The sequence below is a fragment of the Eubalaena glacialis genome, chromosome 4 (assembly GCF_028564815.1).
Source record: "Eubalaena glacialis isolate mEubGla1 chromosome 4, mEubGla1.1.hap2.+ XY, whole genome shotgun sequence".
Classification (NCBI taxonomy): Eukaryota; Metazoa; Chordata; class Mammalia; order Artiodactyla; family Balaenidae; genus Eubalaena; species Eubalaena glacialis.
In genome coordinates, this window is record NC_083719.1 from 88,345,983 (window position 1) to 88,369,823 (window position 23,841).

Genomic DNA, 23,841 nt, shown 5'->3' on the forward strand with positions numbered 1-23,841 from the left:
TGTTCATTGCAGCACTATTTACAATAGCCAGGACATGGAAGCAACCTAAGTGTCCATCAACAGATGAATGGTTAAAGAAGATGTGGCACATATATACAATGGAATATTACTCAGCTATAAAAAGAAACGAAATTGAGTTATTTGTAGTGAGGTGGATGGACCTAGAGTCTGTCACACAGAGTGAAGTAAGTCGGAAAGAGAAAAAACAAATACCGTATGCTAACACATATATATGGAATCTAAAAAAAAAAAAGGTTCTGATGAACCTAAGGGCAGGAAGGAATAAAGACACAGATGTGGAGAGTGAACTTGAGGACATGGGGAGGCGGGAAGGGTAAGCTGGCATGAAGTGACAGAGTAGTAGTGACATATATACACTACCAAATGTAAAATAGATAGCTAGTGGGAAGCAGCTGCATAGCACAGGGAGATGAGCCAGTGCTCTGCGACCACCTAGAGGGGTGGGATAGGGAGTGTGGGAGGGAGATGCAAATGGGAGGGGATATGGGGATATACGTATGCATATAGCTGATTCACTTTGTTATACAGCAGAAACTAACACAACACTGTAAAGCAATTATACTCCAATAAAGATGTTAAAAAAAAAAGAAAAAAGAAAGAAAAGAAGCACAGTCATTTCATGAGGTCTACTTTTACATGGGTTTTCCCTTGAGGGTACTCCTCAGTCCACATGGTACCAGGAAGATTAGAACCTGAGAAGAAAGCTGCTGTCTATAGACTTGAAGGGCCAGGGAAGTGTCCAAGAGATGGGCAATTGAATGGGAAATCCTAGAAATGAAAGATCCTCATCAGAATCTGCATATAAACCCTATGCCAATCCCTGGCTGACTCCTGTTCTGCATATACATGCGGAAGGCTATAAAGAGCCCAGTGAAAGCAACAATTGGAAGGCTGAAAACATTAAAAAGATATTTCAGCTCTGCCAACACAGGCAAGAGAGAGTTGAGAGTTTAAGTCCTTCCAAGTTAGAGGGACTTGGCTATTATTTTTTAAAATAATTTTCACCTTTATTATTTTCTTCCTCCTTGCCTGGGATTCAAATTGCACATACATTAGGCCAGTTGTACTACTTGTCAGTGAGACGTTTTTCTGCCCCCCCAACTTTTTTCTCTCCATTTTTCAGATTAGATCATTTCTATTGCTATATATTCACATCCACTGACCCTTCTGCAAACTCCATTTGCTCCTAAACCCATATTCAATAAATTTTCTGTTTCAGATATTGTACTGTTCAGTTCTAGAATTTCCATTTTTTAAATGTAATTTCTATTTCTCTGTGGAGATTCCCCATCTGTTCACTCATTATGACCACTTTTTCTCTCAATATTTGGGCATATTTATAATAGTTTCTTTAAAGTCCTTGTCTGCTAATTCCAATATCTGTGTCATATCAGGTCTATTTCAACTGACTGATTTTTTTCTTGAGTATGAGTCAGATTTTCCTTTTCCTTCACATATCTATTAGTTTTTGATTGTACACAGGACATTGTAGATCATGTGTTGTAGAGATTCTGGCTTATGTTATCTTCCTCTGTTGATTTTTAACTTTTTTTCCATTAGGTAATTCGATTATTGGCTAATGCCCTTGAACTTGTGGAGGCTTGGTTAGAGAGAAACACAGATCTCTTTGTTAGAGAGAAAATATAAATCACCAATAGCAGGATTGAAAAGGGGTATCATTATACAGCTTACAAACATTAAAAAGATTACAGGGAGTTATAAACAACTTTATGGCAATATTCTATAACTCAGATGTAATGAAAAATATCCCTGTGTTGTCCTGATACAAGAAAATTTTCACTGGGGAATTCTTTTAGCTATTTAAGAAATAAATAATACCACTTTTACATCCTCCTTCAGAAAATAGAGGGACATTAAGAGGCTAGAGTATACCAGAAGAAAATAAAAGAATCTATATGATCATATCAATCAATTACAATAAATACTAAAAAAAAAAATGTTCTTCAGGATGGAGAAAAATGACATTAGAAGAAGCAATAGATATGAATAGATATTAAGAAAAACACTTGACAAAATTCAATATCCTTTTGTAATAAACACTCTCAGCAACCTAAAAATAGAAGTGAATTTTTTCAATCTTATGATTGGCATCTACAAAACTCTACAACTAAGATCATACTGAATGGTGAAAGATTAAATGCTTTCCCCTAAGACCACGAACAAGGAGGTCAGCTCTCATCATGTGTATGTAATATTGTACTGTAGTTCATAAGCCAGTGCAATAAATCAAGTAAAAGAAATAAAAGTATAAAGATTGAAAAGAAATCAGCATTGTCCTTATTATTGCAGATTTTTTTTGGATTAAAAAATCCTCAGAATCTGCAAGACAACTACTAAGAACTAATAAGTGAATTTAGCAAGGTTTCTGGATACAAAGACAATGTACAAAAATAAGTAGCACTTCTATATGCTAGCAGCAAACAATTCAAAAATGAAAAAATTTAAATTCCATTTACAGTAGCATCAAAGCATAATATACATAGGAATAAATTTAATGAAAGCAGTACAAGACCTCTACTCTGAAAGCTACTCTGAGTTGCTGAGAGTAATTACAGAAGGCTGTAATAAGTAGAGAAATGTACCATGCTAATGGGCTAGAAGACTCAATATTGTTAAGATGTCAATTATCCTCAAATTTATCCAAACACTGAAATAAAAGCCCAATTAAATCTCTAATGGGCCCCTAAAATGGCTAAATTTGAAAGACTGACAACATCAAATGCTGGTGAGGATGTAGAGTAATTAAAACCCTCATTCATTGGTACTGGTAGTAGTGGAAAATGGTATAGCCACTTTAGAAACCAGTTGGAGAGTTTTCTTATAAGGACTATGTCTATACAAATATCCTATGACTCAGCAATGCCACTCCTAGGTATTTACCCAAGCTATTCCACTCCTAGGACTATATCACATAAAAAGAGTTACAGAAACGTTTATAGCTCCTTAATACATTAGTCAAAAACTGGTAACATCCCAAATGTCTATTAAGAGGAGAAAGGATAAATAAATTGTGGTATATTCATACAATGGAATACTACTCAGCAATGATTGATACACACAATAGGATAAATCTCAAAAACAGTCATGTGAGGGAAAGACATTAGACACAAAGAATACGTGCTCTATGATTCCATTTATAAGATATTCAATAACAGGCAAAAATAATATGCAATAGAAATCAGAACAGTGATTGTGGTAGGGTGAGGTGATAGGGGAAATTTCTGGGATGGTATACACACACACATACACACATAAGTGTTTATATATGTATACACACATACATTGTATAGCTTGTTTTATATATATTATATAGCTTGTTTGAGGTATTTGTTACAAAATCTACATATTTGTCAAAATGCAAAGAACTGTACCTTAATACATGTGTATTTTATTGTAGGTAAGTTATGCCTCAAATGAAAAAAATGTGGCTTTTTAAACCACGAGTGCCTATCAGTTGGGCATCTGTTTTGGTCTAAGCAGGTACAGTAAAAGTCCTCTTATCAGCATGGTAAGGACAGCTAGTTGGCCACTTACTTTTAAAAGCTTATTAAAAATCATTTAAAAACATATATGTACATATATTTTTTCAATATTTTACTTTTAATATAAAAACACATATTATATATGCATTCATTTGCTAATCTTTCGGTGTATAGCCAAGGCCTTTTTTCTGATTTGTGTTCTACACTGTCATTCTTGAATAAACCATCTCCATAACATATCTATGATTTCTAGTTTCAATTTCTTTTAAAAGCAGTAAGAAATTAAATTCATTTTTGAAGCAATCTAAATGCAAAATTCCTACAGGTTTTAATAATTTTTCCACATTCTACATCTTGTGTGCCCTATAACTAACCTGAAAGATTTCTCTTGTGCCTATCTTTTCATCTGAATTTCCAAAGCATTCAACTTTGTTTTTATAGCAGAGGAGAGAGAACTCTCTTTTTCCCATTCTTATTTCACTGGTTTACACAGTATTTAATTACATCCTCACAATAACCATACAATTACATAACCTTAATAACCATACAGTTACAGATCCTTGTAATTTCTCATTTAAATCCAAGATAATGGCCTCCTTCCATACAAAAAGATGTAGTAACGTCATAGGAAGATAAAGGGCTACAGTCACAGGAAGATGAAGGGAAAGAAAGCCCTGTCTTTTTAATCAATAAACCTCTTAAAGGGTCTCTCACTTTCCTTGCCCTCTTTACATACCTTTTCACCCACGAGCTATAATCCACAGTGAAATTGTGGCAATCCTCTCAGGCCTTTCCTGTCTATGTTCTCTCTTTTATCTGAAACGGGAAGGCAAACATTGGTTTAAAGGTCTTTACAACCATTATTTCCTAAGTAGCCAATAAACATATGAAATGGTACCTAGTTTTTTAATATTCTGGAGAATGCAGACTAAACCATGATAAGATACCACTACAGGGCAATCGGAAGCAAACAGGTGCTCAATAAGAACTTCCATACTCTGCTGGTAGAAATGTGAATTGGTTCAACAGCTTTGGAAAATGGTGTGGCATCACCTAATAGAGTTGAAGATATTCAAATAGTAGCACTTCCTCTCCTAAGTATGTATCCTGTGTGCTTGCGTGCACTATGACACTTGTACAAGAATACTTTCGGCAGCAGAATTTTTAACTGTCCCAAACTGGAAACAAACCAAATGCTTTTCAATAGTAGAATGGCATTTCCACACAATAAAATGGATGGATCCTACAAACACATTGCATCAAGTAAAAAAAGAAAGTTACAAAACAATACACACAGTATAATTCTTTCATGCAAAGTTCAAAACCAAGCAAAACCAAACTATATTTTTCAGGAGGCATATAGGTGGTACAAGAAAAATAAAAGCAAGGAAATTATTTCTTTAGAGGCCAGGAGGGTGATTACATCTGGAAGGAGGGAGATGCCTGGGCTTGGGGAGGGGTATTGGGGGGGGTGCTTCTAGGGTGCCAGTATTGCTCTATTTCTTGACTTAAGTGGTGCTTGTTTTGCGATTTTATTACAACTGTATGTGCATGTGTTATGTGTTTTTCTCTGTTATATTCACAACAAAATATTTTAAAACATGGAGTATTTTATGTAATTCACTTAATTCTCCCTGCCTCTCCCCAATTCCATGTTTGGGGATTACTTTCAAATCTATCATTAATCCTTGGAGGCATGAAGAGCCTAATCAATAATTTTCTTAGACTCTTTGGTTAATTATAAGAATGAAGCATAGCTAGGAAGAAATGGGGACAGTAATATTCAACAGCAGCCACAGGAAGAGAGTAAGGAAGCGGACTAAACACCCATTAGTATCCATGTGAGCAAATTCGGTCATCTGAATTATCTAATAACAAGGGATGCCGGTAACTTAATTTTCACATTAAACCCAATTATTTAAGTTATCTATGAGTGTGTTTCCCAGTATTTGCCTCTCTATATTCATCCATGAACCCTGAATAGTAATCCATCTTTTGATTTGGAATCGAACACTGCACTAATAAAAGCTTCATTGAAATCCAATTATCAAAGATGTCTTTTTTTTTTCACTTAAGCCAGTAAGTGAGCCAGTAGCAAGATGCTGCTTAAATTACAGTAGAATTATTTGCTAACAAAATCAAGCTTGCTGAGCTTTCTCCATTAATTTTGGTATTATTTATAAAAATCACCCTTGTCAGTAGCCACCAGGCCCATCAAGGCAGCATCTATTATTTTAATAACAATTCTTTTAAAAAGCCCTCCTTTAGTCACTGATTTTTCATTTTTGATTATGTTAATCACTAAAAACTCCAAGGAAAAAGAAGACTAAATAGATTGCATTCAGTAGACGTCATTTATGATTGTATGCTGTATGTGAGCACATGAGCATACACACATACACACACACACACACACACATAGTCACACCATTGAAGATTTCAGGCTAGGGAAAGGAACTCAGTGAGTGCCCATCAGCCTGGTCCACTCATGAATCCTCATGCCACTCGACATGATGACAAGCTGTGGAAAAAGTACAAGAAACATCCATCCATCATGTGGTGAATAAAGGAGCCGAAATAAACACTTGCCCCTTGAATGTTTCTCTTTTCTTGGGCTGATGACATCCATACGTAGGTTTATTAGCCAAGCAAAATCGTAGGAAAGGAGATGCTCTTTAGGAGATGATTTTAGTTTTCTGAAGTTTATTTCTTGGAGACAGAAGGTTGCATTTCAGGGACTGAGGAAGCAATATTGTTACATTTGTATCTACTATCTCCCTCAAGAAACTGGGATTAATTTTAATAAGCATAATGCCCAAACAGGAAACAACCTAATATCCACCAATGGTAGTATGGGTAAAAAAATTGTTGTTTATTCATATAATGAAATAGATAGACTTGACCCTAACTGACTGTTCCATTTCAACTATAAATTATCACATTATCAGACAAGCCTCTGTATTACTAGAAGGTTTTGATACCAGATTTGTGTAATTAAAAATGAAGTGATAGTTCTATTTTTAGTTTTTTAAGGAACCTCCATACTGTTCTCCATAGTGGCTATATCAATTTACATTCCCACCAACAGTGAAAGAGGGTTCCCTTTTCTCCACACCCTCTCCAGCATTTGTTGTTTGTAGATTTTCTGATGATGCCCATTCTAACTGGTGTGAGGTGATACCTCATTGTAGTTTTGATCTGCATTTCTCTAACAATTAGTGATGTTGAGCATTTTTTCATGTGCCTCTTGGCCATCTGACCCAGCAATCCCACTACTGGACATATACCCTGAGAAAACCATAATTCAAAAAGACACATGCACCCCAATGTTTATTGCAGCACTATTTACAATAGCCAGGACATGGAAGCAACCTAAATGTCCATCAACAGATGAACGGATAAAGAAGATGTGGTACATATATACAATGGAATATTACTCAGCTGTGAAAAGGAACAAAATTGGGTCATTTGTAGAGACAAGGATGGACCTAGAGACTGTCAGAGTGAAGTAAGTCAGAAAGAGAAAAACAAATATCGTTTACTAACGCATATATGCAGAATCTAGAAAAATGGTACAGATGAACCTATTTGGAGGGCAGGAATAGAGACACAGACGTAGAGAAGGGACATGTGGACACTGTGGGGGAGGGGGAAAGGGGGGATGAATTGGGAGATTGGGATTGACATATATACACTACCATGTATAAAACAGATAGCTAGTGGGAACCTGCTGTATAGAGCTGGAAGTTCAGCTCAGTGCTCTGTGGTGGCCTAGATGGGTGGGATGGGGGGGAGGTTCAAGAGGGAGGGGTTATATGTATATGTATAGTTGATTCACTTCCTTGTACAGCAGAAGCTAACACAACATTGTAAAGCAACTATACCACAATTTTTAAAAAAAAGGTACTTTCAAATATTAAAAAAAAAATGAAGTGATAACGAAAGGGCCCCCCACTGTTTTACAAAACAGTGTAGTGGTCCTTTAATTCCTGTAGTGGTAATGACATGACAGGTGTGCCAGAAGAATTCCCACAGCTGTCTCCCTGCCACATGGACAGCTGTTCCACTTAAAATTCCAATGATGGTCGGATAGAAACCAAGGAGTTAACGCAACGCTATGCTCCCAGCACAGGAGAAAAGAAAGGTGAGACTAGAATGTTCTCCCACTTCTGCCACCTGCTTAGACATGGGATTGTGTAAACTCTGCGTCACACAGAGCTAACCTCCACTACCAAACAGGTAGGGAATCTTGCATCTAGGTTTAGCAATTTTGGATAATCAATCAGTTTAAACAAGGTATAAAATTTTCTTTAAAAAGTTAACAAAATATTCGATACAAAATAATTTGTTACATATGCACACATTATGAAGCCAATTAATAAAGCAAACACTGGTGAATCCACACTTCAACTAATGAAGTAGAACCTACAGATTCAGTTGAAGCCCTCCATGTGGTCCCACGCCTGCCCACCCAAGGGTAACCACCACCCTGAAACTTTGCAGTTGTTACCTTTTCCTTTTTCCATTTTTATTAATACACTGTGTCCCTAAATAATAGCTTATTTAATTTTGCTTGTTTTCACTTGATTCTAGGATAGAACACACTCCTGGTTGTCCTCCTTCCTCTCAGGTTATTCTGTGTCAGTTTCCTTTGAAGAGTTTGCTTCCTCTCCCTGCCTTCCAAATTTTGCAGTGACCAAAGACACAGTCCTTAGACTTCATTTTCTATCTAAAGTAATGGATGATGACCAGAGATGACGATTTCAGACCGGCTTATGGTTTGAAATGCCATCTGTATACCTCTCCTCAGAACTGAACTCCTATATCCAACTGCATACTCAATATACTCATTTGGAAGTCTAATGAGCATCTCAAAATTAACTCATCCAAAACTGAGCCTTTGATATTCTCCTCCAAAATCTTTTTTTCTTCTTAAGTAAATGGAAACTCCACTATAGCTTTAAACACTGCCATTCCCTTATTCCATTTTTTCTTCTGCAAGATTAGATATGTTGGAAAGTCTCATACTGTGTCCCATGTGTCTTAACCTCTCAGTCATCCATATGGAAGTTATCCACGCAAAAGAAGAAAAGCTTGTGGTTTTTTTTTTCCAATTTTCCTTTTATTTTACTCACATCTACCTTTCCGTTTACGAATTATCCCTATAGCTGAATCTTTTCTACTAATGCCTTTCCATTTTAATATTCAATTATATTTTTCATTTCTAAAAATTCTATTTAGCTCTTTTAAAAATAGTTCTGTTCTTTTGGTAGTTTTTTTCTTATACATTATAAATAATTTTTAATATATTTGAATATATCAAACATTTATTCCGAATTATGTGTCTTAACATTTAATATTGAAGCCTTTGAGGATGTGGGTCTATTGTTTGTTTTTTCTGTTGACTTGAACTAATGTTGGCTTACCCCTGCTATTCTCTGTGATTTAGACTGTGAGTTCATATTTGCTGGCAGGCTATTTGTTTTTCTTTTGAGGCTTTGGATGATTTTTGTCTGCTTTGTTGGGCAATGAGCACTCCTGAAATGAATCCTTTTAAAAATAAAATTACAAGCAATATAAACAATGCAAATACTGTAGATTCAGAAAAACCCATGTGAATGGTAGCCAGTGGCTACTTATTTTCAGAAGAACCTTTTAAAAAAACAATCCATGAATAGCCAAGGCTGAAAATGGTAATTTTTCTGTCTACCTCTTCAACTTTTGTTTTGCTTTGCTTTATTTTAGTTCACTCTTTGTAAAAGGGTATTGCCTTTCCTATTTGTGCTCCCTCTAATAATTACATCTACTGTGCTCCGCTACTAGGGCTAGTTTTTAAGACTGTCTCCTTGCTATGTTATGAGCAATTTCAGGATGGGAATGAGTTTTATTTATCTTTAAATGCCCAGTGCCTGGCACGTGCTTTTTACTCAATAAGTTTATTTATTTACTTTTGAGAAAATGAATAAATGGCTAAGTAAATGAATGAGGGTTTAGGGAATGGTACTTTAAACGGACCACTTGTTTAAACCCTTGAGGTTTTAATCTTATCTCAGTACTCACTGGCCAAATGCAAATCTCCTAAATTCAGTCTTGTTTATTATTCTGGGTTCACTGAACCTACATAAAGTCTGCAGTGAAACACCCAAGGACACGGACCGCTGCATGCATCACACCCAACCAGCATAAGGGAGGCCATTTATTGTCTCTAAAATAAAACAAAAGACACTGTGTTTTCTTTCTCTTTTATTGCAACCCATTGCAAGGTCAAAAGATTCACAGAAATATAGAAACTCGAAACTGGATGAATTTCCTTTATCCACTCAAAGAGACGTTAAAGACAAAGGACCAGAATTTTCCACCACAGCAATATATTTCATAGTCTTTATTCTGAAAATACTGTTGACATTTTGGAGAGGATAAAAAGCCCTGCATTAAACATGTTCACATATATTTATGACATTCTAAGCAAAAAAAGAAACTCTATATTGCCCAGAAAAATCATTTTAAGCCTTATTTCAAAGCATCTAATGAGAGCACATTCAACAACCATCACAGGATCATTCAAGGTGATGCTTTTTCTGGTTGTTTTTGTGATTAATGCTTTGAGGCTGGATGTGATGTTTCTACAGATTCCTACAAACACACCAAAGCAGTTTTCCAGGTTATGATGCATCAGGCTTTCTGGATTAGTCAACATCTTAAAGAATAAGTGCAAGTCCCCAACCCACCCCCACCCCCAAGCTAAAGCATGTTATAGTGCTGTACTTGAGATTCAAACAAAGCAACATTAAAAAAAAATCGATTACACACTTCTGAAACCATTTGACAACCAAACTGTGACATTCCAAGGATTATCACAACTTTGAACTGAAATGGCACCATCTATATCATCGATGGTTCTCCTTCCTTTTGTCTTTTTTAACTATTTAAAATATAGTGTGACATATATAAAAATTAAACTTTTGCTTATTCACTCAAGCTACTATTACTTTACATATTGTCTTATAAATTAGTTTTGGATTAAAAATCAGTTAAAATATTGTGAATTAAGATAGTTTTCAGTAGTGGGGAAATGAACATGAAGATGATACAGTTCAATGTTTAAGAAGAATTACAGTTTGTTAACAGTAAACAGCTTTTTTTTCTTACATAAATTTTATTCCCTTCAAATTAAATTAGTAAGCCATTTAGTGATGGAAAAAATACTCTTGGTGCCTAGTGACTAGATTTTCCAAATTGATTGGGATTAAAAGCAAAAACATGCCACATCAGAAACAGGTTGACATAATCAAAGGAAAGTTGTTTACACAAAAAGAGTTATTATAAATAAGTGAATGGCATTTGAATGTAAAGCTATTTTTCATTCCTTACAGCTAGTATCATTTTAGCAACACTGGGACTTATATAAAGTGAATCTCAAATCTTAGCATATCTGTTAAAGACCAGAAAACAGTTATGTCCACATTGGGAAAGAATAAATAGCAAACTCACAAGTCAGGGTTTTGTATATCTAACTCTACTGTGAAAGACAATCACTCTTTAGCTTAAAAAGCCTCCCTGCTGTCTTGATTATAAATCGAGACATAGGAAAGGTTATTTGAGCCTGAGTCCCCAATATGAATTACTCGTAAAGATGTGTGAAATCAAAACATATATTCATTTACTAATAGATACTGTCTAAACTGAAAACTGGCAATCTTTAATTAAACAAAGAAATGCTTATTTCTGACAAGTGTAAACAGAATCTTAATGAAAAGATCTTCAAATTTTTCTTCTTAACTCATACATTAACCAGCAACAGATCTTTGCCATAGCATAATAATTATTCAAAATATGATAACATGCATATATCCAAAAAACCTGTTCTAAAGCCCAAAGCAAAAAAAAAAAAAAAAAAAAACTTAATAGAAAGATTGTCTACTTATATCTCACTCATGAACCTTCTATTAACGTGACTAGCCCCAAATCTCAGAAATATACTTTCATAATTACCAAAATTAACAAAAATAATTAAATGATCTGTAGAGTTTTTTTTTTTAAAAATAACTGCACACTATTAATTACATTGGTGGCTTTAATGTGGATAATGCTAAGATTAGCTCCAAATATCATTAAAATATATCCAGACCAGTTACTATCCATTGTATTATAAAAGCTAATACAATGTTAACATGAAACTCAAAATACTTAGTACTCAACAGAATTTTGTACAATAATGAATAATTAACTTTTGTGAGCTGGTCAGGGGAGTTCAGATTGTTGCCTCCATGTGAAAACTTCACAAAAGGTTTTGTCCTCTATAGTCCCTAAGTCGCCCACCAGACAGGCAGGTTGGGACACCTGTGGGGACAGTGAGTTAGGCAGAGTGACAGTGGATGCCATGCTCCCTCAGTGGCCTGGAGAAAGGCCCCTGTGTCAGAAAATGATCTAGAAAGAAAGTGCTGTGGGGTGTGTGTGTGTATGAGAGTATGAGAACCTATATGTGTGTACGTGCTTGAAATCTTGAAAAGTACTGGTTTCCGGGCTTCTAATTAGCGCAACGTGGCTCCTTTCCGGTCATCATCAGTAGAATCGCACAATTCTTTCCCATCAAAAAAGAAGGCAGTTGCCTTCATTTGGGGGCATCTCCAGTGGCAGTCATTAGAAGCTCAAAACAATGGATCCGTTTTTTTTTTTTTTTTTGATTCTACAGCAAAAAAAAAAAAAATTTTTTTTTTAGAGAAATATGCCTTTGAACTTAAAAACTAAAGGTCTGTGCCTGTCAAAATCGTTATTTAAGGAAAAAACCAGCTCACCTGGGAACAAAATAGCAATTGAGCTTATGCTACGCAGTATGCAAACGAGACACAGATATACACACTCGGGTACACATGGAGACACGGGACGGTCAAAACCTTTGCAAGAGATCACCCACCCCAACTCTACAATTGCTCTCCGCCCTGCTGGCGGATCCGCGTGGACCCAAGCGTGGGCAGGGCTGTCAGGAGGAGGCGGCAGACATGTTGGGGGTCCAGCCCATCTGGTAGGCTCTCTCCAGGGTCCTCTTGCAGTCCTGCAGGACGGTGCTGAAGGTGATATGGGGGTACTGCTGCACTAGCTGCTCCACCGTCACTTCACTGACCTGCAACCACAAAGAAGAGCCACGGTCACCCACGGGGACCACCGAAACCACCAGCCGCCCACGCTCACTGGGCTGCTCTTTCCACCGCACCGGGAACCCTCGTCTCCTTCCTTTTCAGCAGTGTGACCAATGCTTCGTGAGAAGACAGTGTCGCTTTTTGTGTGACCTCCCTGATTTCCTAAGTACTACATTCGCCCTAAGGGATTTTCTGAAAAGACGCGATATCAAGAAGTTAGTGTTTTCTAGACGCATAGATGACTGTGACTTGTCAAGATCTTAACAATGTCCATTGAAAATGGAGTGCTTGGGAGGTGAGGCAGCAGTTAGACAGCATCCTAGTGTGCATTTGACTTCATCGTCCACCTGACAGCTTTTTTAGGACAGAACTGTAGGTTGGTGGAGAGGATACACAGGATTCTGGATAGAAGTGTTGGGGAAAATGTTTATTTTTCTTCCCTTTAAACGTTAAGGTATTGCAAACTTCAAGTCCCTTTGTGGAAAGGGCTGAAATGTGAAGAATCAATAATTAAAACATACATGGCTGGCAGGTCAGGGATGGCCCCAGTAGACCTTAACCATCAAAGATACCACTTTGATTCTTGATTAGACAAGGCAATCAGACAGGCCTAATTAAAACTAACACCTTTACAATTGCTGTGCTGTGAAGGGATTAATTTGTCAATTATTTTTAAGCTGATTGCAGTTCATATCACAAAAGTAGACAGCTTCCTTCATCCTTTAGATAAATAAATGATTAACCTAAGAACCGCAACTTTTAGGTAGCTTTATTTAAAATCTTTATTGAACACTCGGGCATTTTCAAATACATCAATATTTCATTTATACTGAGTAAGCTGGTCTGAAAGAACGTGCCGGTGATACACATTTTTGTGCTCCCTCTCCATGTCTGTCCACTATTGAAAAAGACCAGGACCACAAGGAAAAACCTAAAACAACATCAAACCCTTGCTGTTTGCTGTGAAAGCGTGCTTGGGAGTATGACGACCATGACATTAAGTCATCTGCACTTTTCTGAAATAACATGGTGTTTTCTGAGTGATTTGGTAAACCATGTTATATATAATCTTTTTGTTAAATTTAGAGTTGATATATCCACATTGCACTGATGATACTTAGTCTTTGTCAGAATTTCTATTCAAGACTTTCTTGTATTAAAATCAATTTTCATTCCAAATTCAACCAAGCCATGCAGTTAATTCTTTTTGTGATATAGATACAATGTATAACATTTTATTCACAAAAACACAAAATAATTTTGAATAAAAAAGAAAAACTGATATACAAATTAGAGTTGAGAATATCAGTTGACGATCTTAAAAGGAGTTCTAAGCAATATAATTTTTGATTTTTTAAATTTCAATTTCTATCCTAAGTCTTGCTTGAGTTGAGGCTGCTTAGAACAGTACACTTAGAAAGTCATGCATCATCTAGCCATGCCTATCTCTCTAGTATATTGATACTAACCAGTCACCTGACCTAATTTAAAGTTATCAAGCTGTCCGAGTTCCTTCTGGCCTCAGGATCTTTGCACATGCTGTTCTCTTTATCTGGAATACTGTTAAATCCACTTCCACCTGAATGTCCCCTTCTCATGCCTACTCCACCTTATTCTTAGTTCTTAGTTCAGTGTCATTTCCCCAGGGAACTTTGATCACTGCCCTCAGGCTGCTCCCCTCCCCACATTAGGTAAGGCTTCCAGGTTATTCACTCTTCCAACACTGCCTACTTTTCGTTCATGGTACCTTCAAAGTTAGTTTATAATTGCTTTGTTTAATGTCTACTCCTGTTCCCATGTAAGATCTTACAAGAGCCATGATCATTTTTGTATTCATGAGCCAGGCCTACTTCTCAGTGAATGAATGAGAAAACAATAACAAACTACAAATAAAAAATAGAAACCCAAGAGCAAGGCAAAGCCAGACACTAACATACTAATCACAACATACTAAAGACCAAAAATTCCCAGAGGAACTTGTATTCAGCTCAGGAATTCCCTCCTTCAGGAAACCTTCCCTAAGCAAGCCTATCTCCCCATGAGGTTGGTCTCGGGACACCTTCTCTGTGGACCCATGGCGGGTAACTGCAAGGCTTGTCTCTTATTTAAGCACTCTCACGTTGTGTTGCAATCATCTCTTTACTTGCCTCTCTCTTCTACCTGAACCAAAGTCTGGGGACCAGAGACTGCCTTTTATCTTTAAGGCTATAGAGCTGTGTACAAAGTAGAGAAGAAACATGACAACTGTAGTTGACTTGAGAGTCAACCAGGCACAGGTCAGAATCCTGGTTTCACTTTACAATTTGGTTTCCTCAACTGTAAAAACTGGATAATAGTACTGATGTCATAGGACTGTTACAAGGATAAAATAATATGCCTAACACTGCGACTGACATAAAAAGGTCCCCAAATGGTAGCTTTTATTAGTACAGCTGGTGTTCAGTAAACGGTCATTCATTGAGTTAATTAATGCTATGGTAGGGTGACCAGTTCTCTATAGTGATGCTCAATATTGTTCAACTTCTGAGATATTTCAGAAATAAACCTTGATAACATAAGTTGTAATGCTCAAAATAAAATCATCGCAGGGCAAGAAGTAACTGTACACTATTGATACTATGTATAAAATAGATGACTAATGAGAACCTACTGTATAGCTCAGGGAACTCTACTCAGTGCTCTGTGGTGACGTAACTGGGAAGGAAATCCCAAAAAGAGGGGATATATGTATATGTATAGCTGATTCACTTTGTTGTACAGTAGAAACTAACACAACATTGTAAAGCAACTATACTCCAATAAAAATTTTTAAAAAATACTTCATATACAAGAAGAATCTATTCTATCTTAATGCTCTCTGGAGAAGAGTTCAGAACTTTTCTTAGTAATACAGTCCAGGTTTTAAATATCCAGTTTCAGGAAATCCTCCCTTTTCTTTACCTGACATTCCCCAGGCTGTGGTTAGGTTACGTTCCACCCTCCACCCATGAACAAACCCAAAAGGATGCAGGTCCTTCTAAGGGACAGCTGAAGTCATCTGGTCAGAGGACTTTCAGAAAATCTGCATCGAATTGGAAAGGAAGTAAACACGGCCCAAATCACTTAGCATTCAAGGAACAACTAACTGAAAAATAGATGAAAAATGGAGGGAGAAGGGAAAACATTTAAACACACCATAAAGATGGGGCCTGGGCTTCCCTGGTGGCGCAGTGGTTGAGAATCTGCCTGCCAATGCAGGGGACACGGGTTCGAGCCCTGGTCTGGGAAGATCCCACATGCCGCGGAGCAACTAGGCCTGTGAGCCACAACTACTGAGCCTGCGCGTCTGGAGCCTGTGCTCCGCAACAAGAGAGGCCGCGATAGTGAGAGGCCCGCGCACCGCGATGAAGAGTGGCCCCCACTTGCCGCAACTAGAGAAAGCCCTCGCACAGAAACGAAGACCCAACACAGCCAAAAATAAATAATAAATAAATAAATATTAAAAAAAAAAAAAAAGATGGGGCCTGTCTTCTGCAGTACATCTTTTCTAATCTACACATAGGCCTGTACAAAGTTTTATACCAAGGGTTGACAGGCATTTTGTTTTGGAGGTCCAATTTTTAAAAAGAGAAAATATCACTAAGTGATAACTGTTTTGCAAGAGGAGATATAAAATTCACCTTAAGCAAACTTGATACATGAGATATGGATTTATGAAATACATAAATTAGGAGATAATTGTTCACTTTAGCAAAGACTTTCATGGTAGGGTTATTTTTTGTCAGCTCTCTTAATGTGTTTTATATTCCTTTGATTTACCAAAATTCAATTTACCTATTTCTGTTGCATAAAGTAAGGTCCACCTATAGCTAAGAATATAGAGTGTGTTAGATCTCTGGCTTTCATAGGTTATGGGCAAGAACAGACAGTAATTTGGCTTTGTATAGGTGTATGAAAAACGTTACAGGTAATCCTCTGTGGATATAATGTGTCTTCTAAGCAATCTTTTTGCTAACTGTGTTAGCAAAACAAAGCAGTAGGGAAAATGCAAATATTCCATTTTAGAGTTTTGTTGGGTAGAAGCTATTCAGGGGAAATACATGTACTCCCACTAGGGAAGGTTTTATCTTTTACTTATAGTGTCTCCTGGCGATACGGTGTGACAAATTTTATACTGAAGTTATTTTCATTTGCTCCTCAGAAGTATAAATTATGCTTACCTCTTTGTACAGACTCCATAAGTGCTTTGGTGCCTTAGAGAAAAAGTTGGGTGTAAGACACCAGGAGGGTCCAAATCATTTTAAATCGTTACGCCTACATACACATTTCTGCAGACATTTTGTCATGCACAACTCCACTTGTTAGAATGAAAAGAACCATTCTCTGTTCCAACTCATAAAATGTATGTAATATAAAAAAAGGAACATAAAGATGAATTTTAAAAAGTTTCCCCACGATCCCTGGTTTTCTGTAATTTTTTTTTCACCTGCTGAAAACAATCAATGGCAATTCTTATATTACACATAAGATTTGAAAAATGCAGCGTATCTTCCTAAAGAAGTATGCAGCAGTGTCATTTGAAGAAATTACTGTGATTAAAGGGGAAAAAAAGCATGTACCACAGGTTTTTTTTTTAATATAAGAAATATAGTTCTCTCCAAAGACTGTATAACTATAATTTACATTTTCAAAATTATTATAACTCTTTTTAAGGTAATAGCAGTTTGTCTGGTATTTTAATCTATTTTGAGTTAACATCTATTAGCACTTTTTGAAAATGTGAGGCAAACTGCTATGCAAATTAAGGTAAATCATACTATAGTTTCATCCTGTTGCTGCTGTTACTATAGAAGGGTGAGGAGAGATCCTTCAGAGTTTCTGAGATTCAGTTTAACCAATTTATCCAGACCATCACCCTGTTTCTTCACCTCCTTATTGACACTTTCCCCAGAAAATTCCAGAAAGTGTAAGCCTAGGCCTGAATTATCTCCTCAATACCTATTGTTCAAAAAATACAACTTCTAATGAAATTTGCTGCAGAAACCATTTATGTTAAGTGATTCTTATTTCCTCTTTGACTCTTGTTATAAAATAGAACATGCTTCTTATGTTGGGGGGAAATACTTGACATCTGAGCATATTAAAACCACACTTGAGAATATAATGAACCACTCAGGGACTTCCCTGGTGGTGCAGTGGTTAAGAATCCACCTGCCAATGCAGGGGACATGGGTTTGAGCCCTGGTCTGGGAAGATCCCACATGCCGCGGAGCAACTAAGCCTGTGCGTCATAACTACTGAGCCTGCGCTCTAGAGCCCGTGAGCCACAACTACTGAACCCACGTGCCACAACTATGAAGCCCTCGCGCCTCGAGTCCGTGCTCCACAACAAGAGAAGCCACCGCAATGAGAAGCTCGTGCACCACAACAAAGAGTAGCCCCTGCTCGCTACAGCCAGAGAAAAGCCCACGCGCAGCAACAAAGACCCAACACAGCCAAAAATAAATAAATAAATAAATTTAAAAAAAAGAATATAATGAACCACTTAAAATCATTTTTTTTTTAAATGAAGAAAGTTTCTCTGCAAAAAGTGGACACTATTTAAAATACCACAAGCAATAAATGTATTGCATTTTTCCTAGACCGTAAGTTCCTTGACAGCAAGGAGGATTTTAGTCATCTTCTTGTTTTCAGTCCTACACACTCTCTCTGGCATATTCTCATCCCATTAGAATATAAGCTCATGAGACAGGAGTTTTTGTGGTTTCTGTTCACTACCAAACCCCTAGCAGCTAGCGAATGCCTGGCACATAATAAGTACTCAATAAATATTTGTTGGCTAAATTAATATAGTAGTTGTTCCATAAGTGTGTATTCAGGAAACAAAAAGGCCCCAAATAATACTAATACCCAGAAATCATGGAGATAAGCTCACCTTGTTCCCAGAGCATTGAGCTATGGTGGTGGCAGTCTCTAATGTCTTGACATTAGGGCAGCTCCAAACTCCTTTAATCTTCTGAAGTTCACACCCAAGGTGATTGTTTGTGCTACTCTCCTTTCTCTTCTTTCCATCTGATATCACCGGGTGCCTCCTTCCAGATACACCTTGCCTGGGCTTTCCAATAATTTTGCACAGGAGACCAAAGCAGCCCGTGATGGTGGTTCAGCATCATGAGCTGGTGGTCGCTGGGCCATGTGGCTGCTGGGCAGTGCTCAGGAAATGCCTAGGCTCTACTTCAGATTAACTGATGGCAGCCTTCCTACTGGAGACGAGTGACACACTACACTGGGTAGGTGACACTGAGAAGCATGCTGATGGTCACTGCACATGCGCCAGTTCCCAAAACTTTGCGAAAACCCACATGGTTCAGAAGATTTCATACTTCAGCCTTCAGCATCAGTGCCCTGCTCAGGGTAGCAGACCCAGGAGGGCCCCAGAGAAGATTCTGAAGTTTTGTGATATTTAAGGTTCCTTCTGATGTCACAGTTGTCTGGTGACAGGGGGAACTGTGGGCAGATCTCCTGACTCAAAACAATGCTATTTCCACCCTCTGATTTCTTGGGCTTCAGCAATTCTACATGTCTTCACTGTTTACCCGAGGGGCTGGTTTTCGGTTGTTGTTTTCCTTGTCACAGTGGTATTTGGCATTTGTTGTCCCAGGGAACATGTAAACAATACTCCAATATACAGTATAGTCCCAGACGAGGAAAAATTCTGCAACTAAAATCGCCTCACGCTCCCCACCGAGAAGGACTGTACTCATCATGATTAGGCTCCCATGTGCTACGGGATAAATCAAACGTGTTCTTCAGCATGGTTTATTTTGGCAAAATACTTGAAAGTGATTTGTTAATTTTTCATCCTGATGACCAATAGGCAAAATAAAAGTATGTCCCCATTCCAGTAAGGATGGAGGAAGAGGGCAAGGGGAAAACATTCAGTGAGCATCTACTATTTTCCAAGCATCTAAGCATTAATACCACTGATTACAGATGAACTGTGGCTCATGCAGAATTAGTATGTCACACAGGGTCACACAGCTCGTAAATGGCAGCCAGGATATGAATCCGGGACCCTGCAACACAGGCGCTCTCTGCCCTGGGACACAGTGCCCTGCACACAAGGCGATGCACGAAGCGTCAGACTGGGGCCTAGCTGAGCACCCACCCAGTGAAATGTTCACTGACATTCATTTTCCAGCTAACATTAAAAAAGTGATGGCGGTTTACATATAAATACAATTCAAAGTCCTTTACAAGCTCTTCAAAGTGGCTGCTCTATGGGAATGTAAATCACAGTAGATCTCACTTGGCCTGTGGAACATTCTGCTGTGGAACAGTGGTTGTGGAGACTTTGACACAGGATGGAAACATGACGGAGCTGTAGGACTCACAAGGGGCCTTCTAGCAGGGCACCATGCCATAAACTGGCGTAGCTTTCCCTCCAATCTTCTACCCTTCAAAACGTTTTTCTGTGTCCCAGAGGTAGAATGGCCAGCATGACAGATATGGCCCCTGCCCTCTTGGTGTGGGGAAAATGGACAATTACAACAACAGCAAGGCCTGAGAAGTGCTTTCTAGGGGAAGTACAGGTTGCTGTGGACAAAACTTAGTAGCTCCTGACCTCCGCCAGGAGGGCTGGAAAGGGCTTTCCAAAAAAAGTGATACTTAAGGGGACTCCTGAAGGACGAGGAGCTACCAGCTTGTGTACCCCATGCACTAAATATAGACATATTATTCAGGGGAGAAAGGAAACCCACTCATGAGCTAGAATAAAACAAATAATCTGTCCTTCACTTTGTAAGCTTTGTAAGGCAATGCTTCTCCAGCCCATCTAACAAACTCAAGGGTATAACTGAAGTAAGTTCTTGTTTCCAATAGCACTGCTCTGAGGACGGGGGTGGGTGGGTGCAAAGAAAAGGCCCCCCTACTTTCTGCAGGCTGGAAAAGTAAGGAGCCCACAGTAAGTCTGTGAAAGTGTCGCAAATAGCACAGTCAACTCCTGCGTCCTGATTCAGGGCTCTTGCCCTCACGCTGGTCTGTCACTCTTCACAGACTCCTGGGCAACGTCACTCACTGCTAACAGCCCCACAGGCTGACTCCTGGGCAATATGCCTCCGGAGTCGGCCTCCCTCTGAGCTTCTTGGCTCCCGGGAGAGCGTGCTGGCTCTCCGTGGGACCTGGCATTCACCGGGTGCCAGCTGCTCTTTCACCAAGTGCCCACTGGCCCCAAGATGGGCACGTATTAAAACGGATAAAATAAGGGTGACATGAATTTAGTAATACCTCAAATTTGCATGTAAATGAGATGAGTCATCTAAGTGCAGTTTAAAATATTGTAAATAGGACACTAAGAAGAGAATAAAAGAGCAGAGAATACAGTGATTTTGCCAGGACCCTCACAGCCAACCACATGCACCGGCTCTCCGCAGGCCAGGGTAGATTTTTTTTATGATTCTATTTCCCTCCCTTTGCAGCAGGACATTTCACGTCCCTGTTTGGGTGACATACCCCATCCGGCTAATGTTTCCCTATGATCAGCGCAGGGAGGTCCAGGACACCAGGAATCTGGCGCCACTGTTACAATCTCTCACCTCATCTCTTTCCCTTCAGCTGCAAGCCTAGCGTCCCAGCAGCCAGCAGCTCAACAGGCAGGAAGAGGCTGCAGGCGTACCCCACAGGGAAGGGAAAGGCTGGCGAGGGCTGTGGAATGATTCTGGGCATGAGTGGAGCACCAGCTCCTTTTCTCCATCCTGCAGGCAGCTTCACGTGCCTCTCCTTCCCGCTTCCTTTCTCAGTCAAACCAAGGCCTTTCTCCACACTCCACAGTGACTCATACGTAACAAATGATCAATCCATGTTTACTGATGCGGGATGAATTAAGCTGTATCAATAATCCCCCCAAAGGAGAATCATTTAAGAGTTCTTTGGACTTCATCCTCAGAAGTAGCCAAAGAATTCGAGGGACAATTTACCCCAGAAAACCTTTTGCAGTTATTGAAATTAGGGTATAACTAAGAATGTTCAGAACACCACACACACAGTTTAGGTGGTCTTGGTATATAACTCATAGCGGTGGGACAGCAGAGATTGTAAAATGAAAGTAATTAACCTGAACATGCTCTGTCTGGGGGGACTAAGTGGAAACAGGTGTTCAGCCTAGGAAAACGTTTCTCAGTGGATTTCCTATGAAGTCAAAGCGTCTTGGGTTTAACTTTGAAATACAAATAACGAATTTTAAAAATTAAAAAGAAAAAAATTAAACTGTGTCTGCAACCAAGAATACGAACAAGAATACCGTGGTTCTCAGCCCAACTGCTCATTAGAATCACCTGGGGATCTTTGAAAACTCCCAGTGCCCAGGCCATATCCCAGACTAAATGTAACCCAATCTTGGAGGAGTGGGACCCAGGCATTAATATTTTTTAAAGCTCCTAGGAGATTCCAATGTGCAGCTCAGGTTGATTGAAGAGCTCCTAGAGGGCACAGGTGGTTTCTGCACTTGGGAATCTGAAGCCAAGGTCTGAACTACCATCACTTACAGGTAACAAGTACCCACCCACCTCCCATGCCACCCACCACATTAAACACTGAATCAGGGGTTCTGGAGGAAAGAAGCTGTTGCTCCGACAGCTTGTTGGTCCATCTTGTTTCAGATATTCATCACTGTCTGAAACAAAATATATATTCTTTGAGTGTAGTAAAAACAGACTGGTTTCCTGTCCTTCCACCTTGGTCTTCCATCTCCAGTTGGGCACAGCCAAAGGAGGTGGCCACCTGACCTTCCCAACAGCTAACAGAGGGAAAGATTCCCCTAAACCCAGTTCACACAAGGACATAGTGCTTCCTCAAGGACCACTCAAGAGGTGGGAGGAGAGGGCACACATGACTAAGTATTTAATATAATTTTTAAGAAGAAAATGATTATCTTATTGGAGCCTAAAAGCCACCTGCTAAATTATGGGCATCAGCTGATTATAGAACACCCATAATGCACTATGCCTCATGCATGAACCTCATACCAAGAGCCTGAGGCCTTTAAGGATGTATTTTTTTTATATAGAGGTAAGAAATATTACTTTTGGGTGGCAAAAACTCATCTAAAAATCCCAAACCGTAGAAGGAGACAGATACTGAGAATGCAATGAACCTGACAGAGGCAGGCTCATAAATTCAGTCAACTTTGTCAAACGCAGTCATTCCATTTCAGGATCTGCAATGACTGGAAGTGCCATGCTCTGTCAGTATCACAACAGGCCTGGATTCATGCTGTCTCTTTTTCATGAAATGTGGGTTTCCTGTTAACACTAGCATTGCTTCTGTTCACTTGAATTAGCATGGTGAGAAAGCTGCAAAGAACCTGGGAGGATGGAGATCACAGAAACGCCTGCAGTATTAAGTGAGAATCAGGGCTCACCAACCTGAAGCCTCTAATTAGAGATTAGCGTGACAGGAGTCCAAAAACTAGACTGTCAGAGAGAAAAATTAGTGACATTTTCACTCCCTGTTTCACCAAGTGATCCTTCACCCAGAAGGATGTTTCAAGCCAATTGGAAGCTCCAGGTACACAGTATTGCATAGGACGTTCTGGGGCCACAAACCCATGGAACTGACCCATCGTGCAAGTCTGTACATTTTTGGTATAGATGTGCATGTGCAGTGCAGGTTAGAACCAAAATTGACATGTGTGGGACACCAGGATGAAGAAAGCCACTTGGGGAGTCTTGGTGGCGCTCTGATTCAGTAAAAGACTATTTGAGAAAACCTGGGTCCTAATAAGATAATTAACATTGTCACTAAGTGAGCGGTAAGTGTAGTGTATTTATGGAACACATCTGCGTGTTTCTAAATTAAACTTGCAAAGTTAAGCTGAAAAACACAATTGAGGGAGAAAACTCTCAGAACCAAAAATTATGTTTTCTTTTGTGCGTAATGGCTTTCTTGATTTCAGTTTTTATTTTCTTACATAAAGCCTAGGACGGTGGTAATTACCCGTGGACACCTGACAAAAAAGAAACCTTTCTAAAATTGAGTTCCCATCAGGTAGAATTTATGGATTTGACCTGTTTCCTAAAACAAGTTTATTAGCAGTAAAAATTTATTCTGTATAAAAGTGATAAATCCATAAATTAAAAAACCTGAAAATAAGTGACATTTTTGGCTTTCAGAAGAGAGACTCTACATAAATCAGAGCATTTCAG

General features: G+C 38.7%; 1 protein-coding gene across 1 annotated transcript in view; it reads right to left on the reverse strand.

The window, feature by feature from the left end:
* Nucleotides 1–11,424: 11,424 nt before the first annotated feature.
* Nucleotides 11,425–23,841, reverse strand: part of FBXL17 (F-box and leucine rich repeat protein 17) — a 476,643-nt gene continuing 464,226 nt past the window's right edge. Inside the window, 1 exon segment of the mRNA XM_061188041.1 lies at nt 11,425–12,645. Coding sequence (XP_061044024.1) covers nt 12,505–12,645 — 141 coding nt within the window. The 3' untranslated portion in view covers nt 11,425–12,504.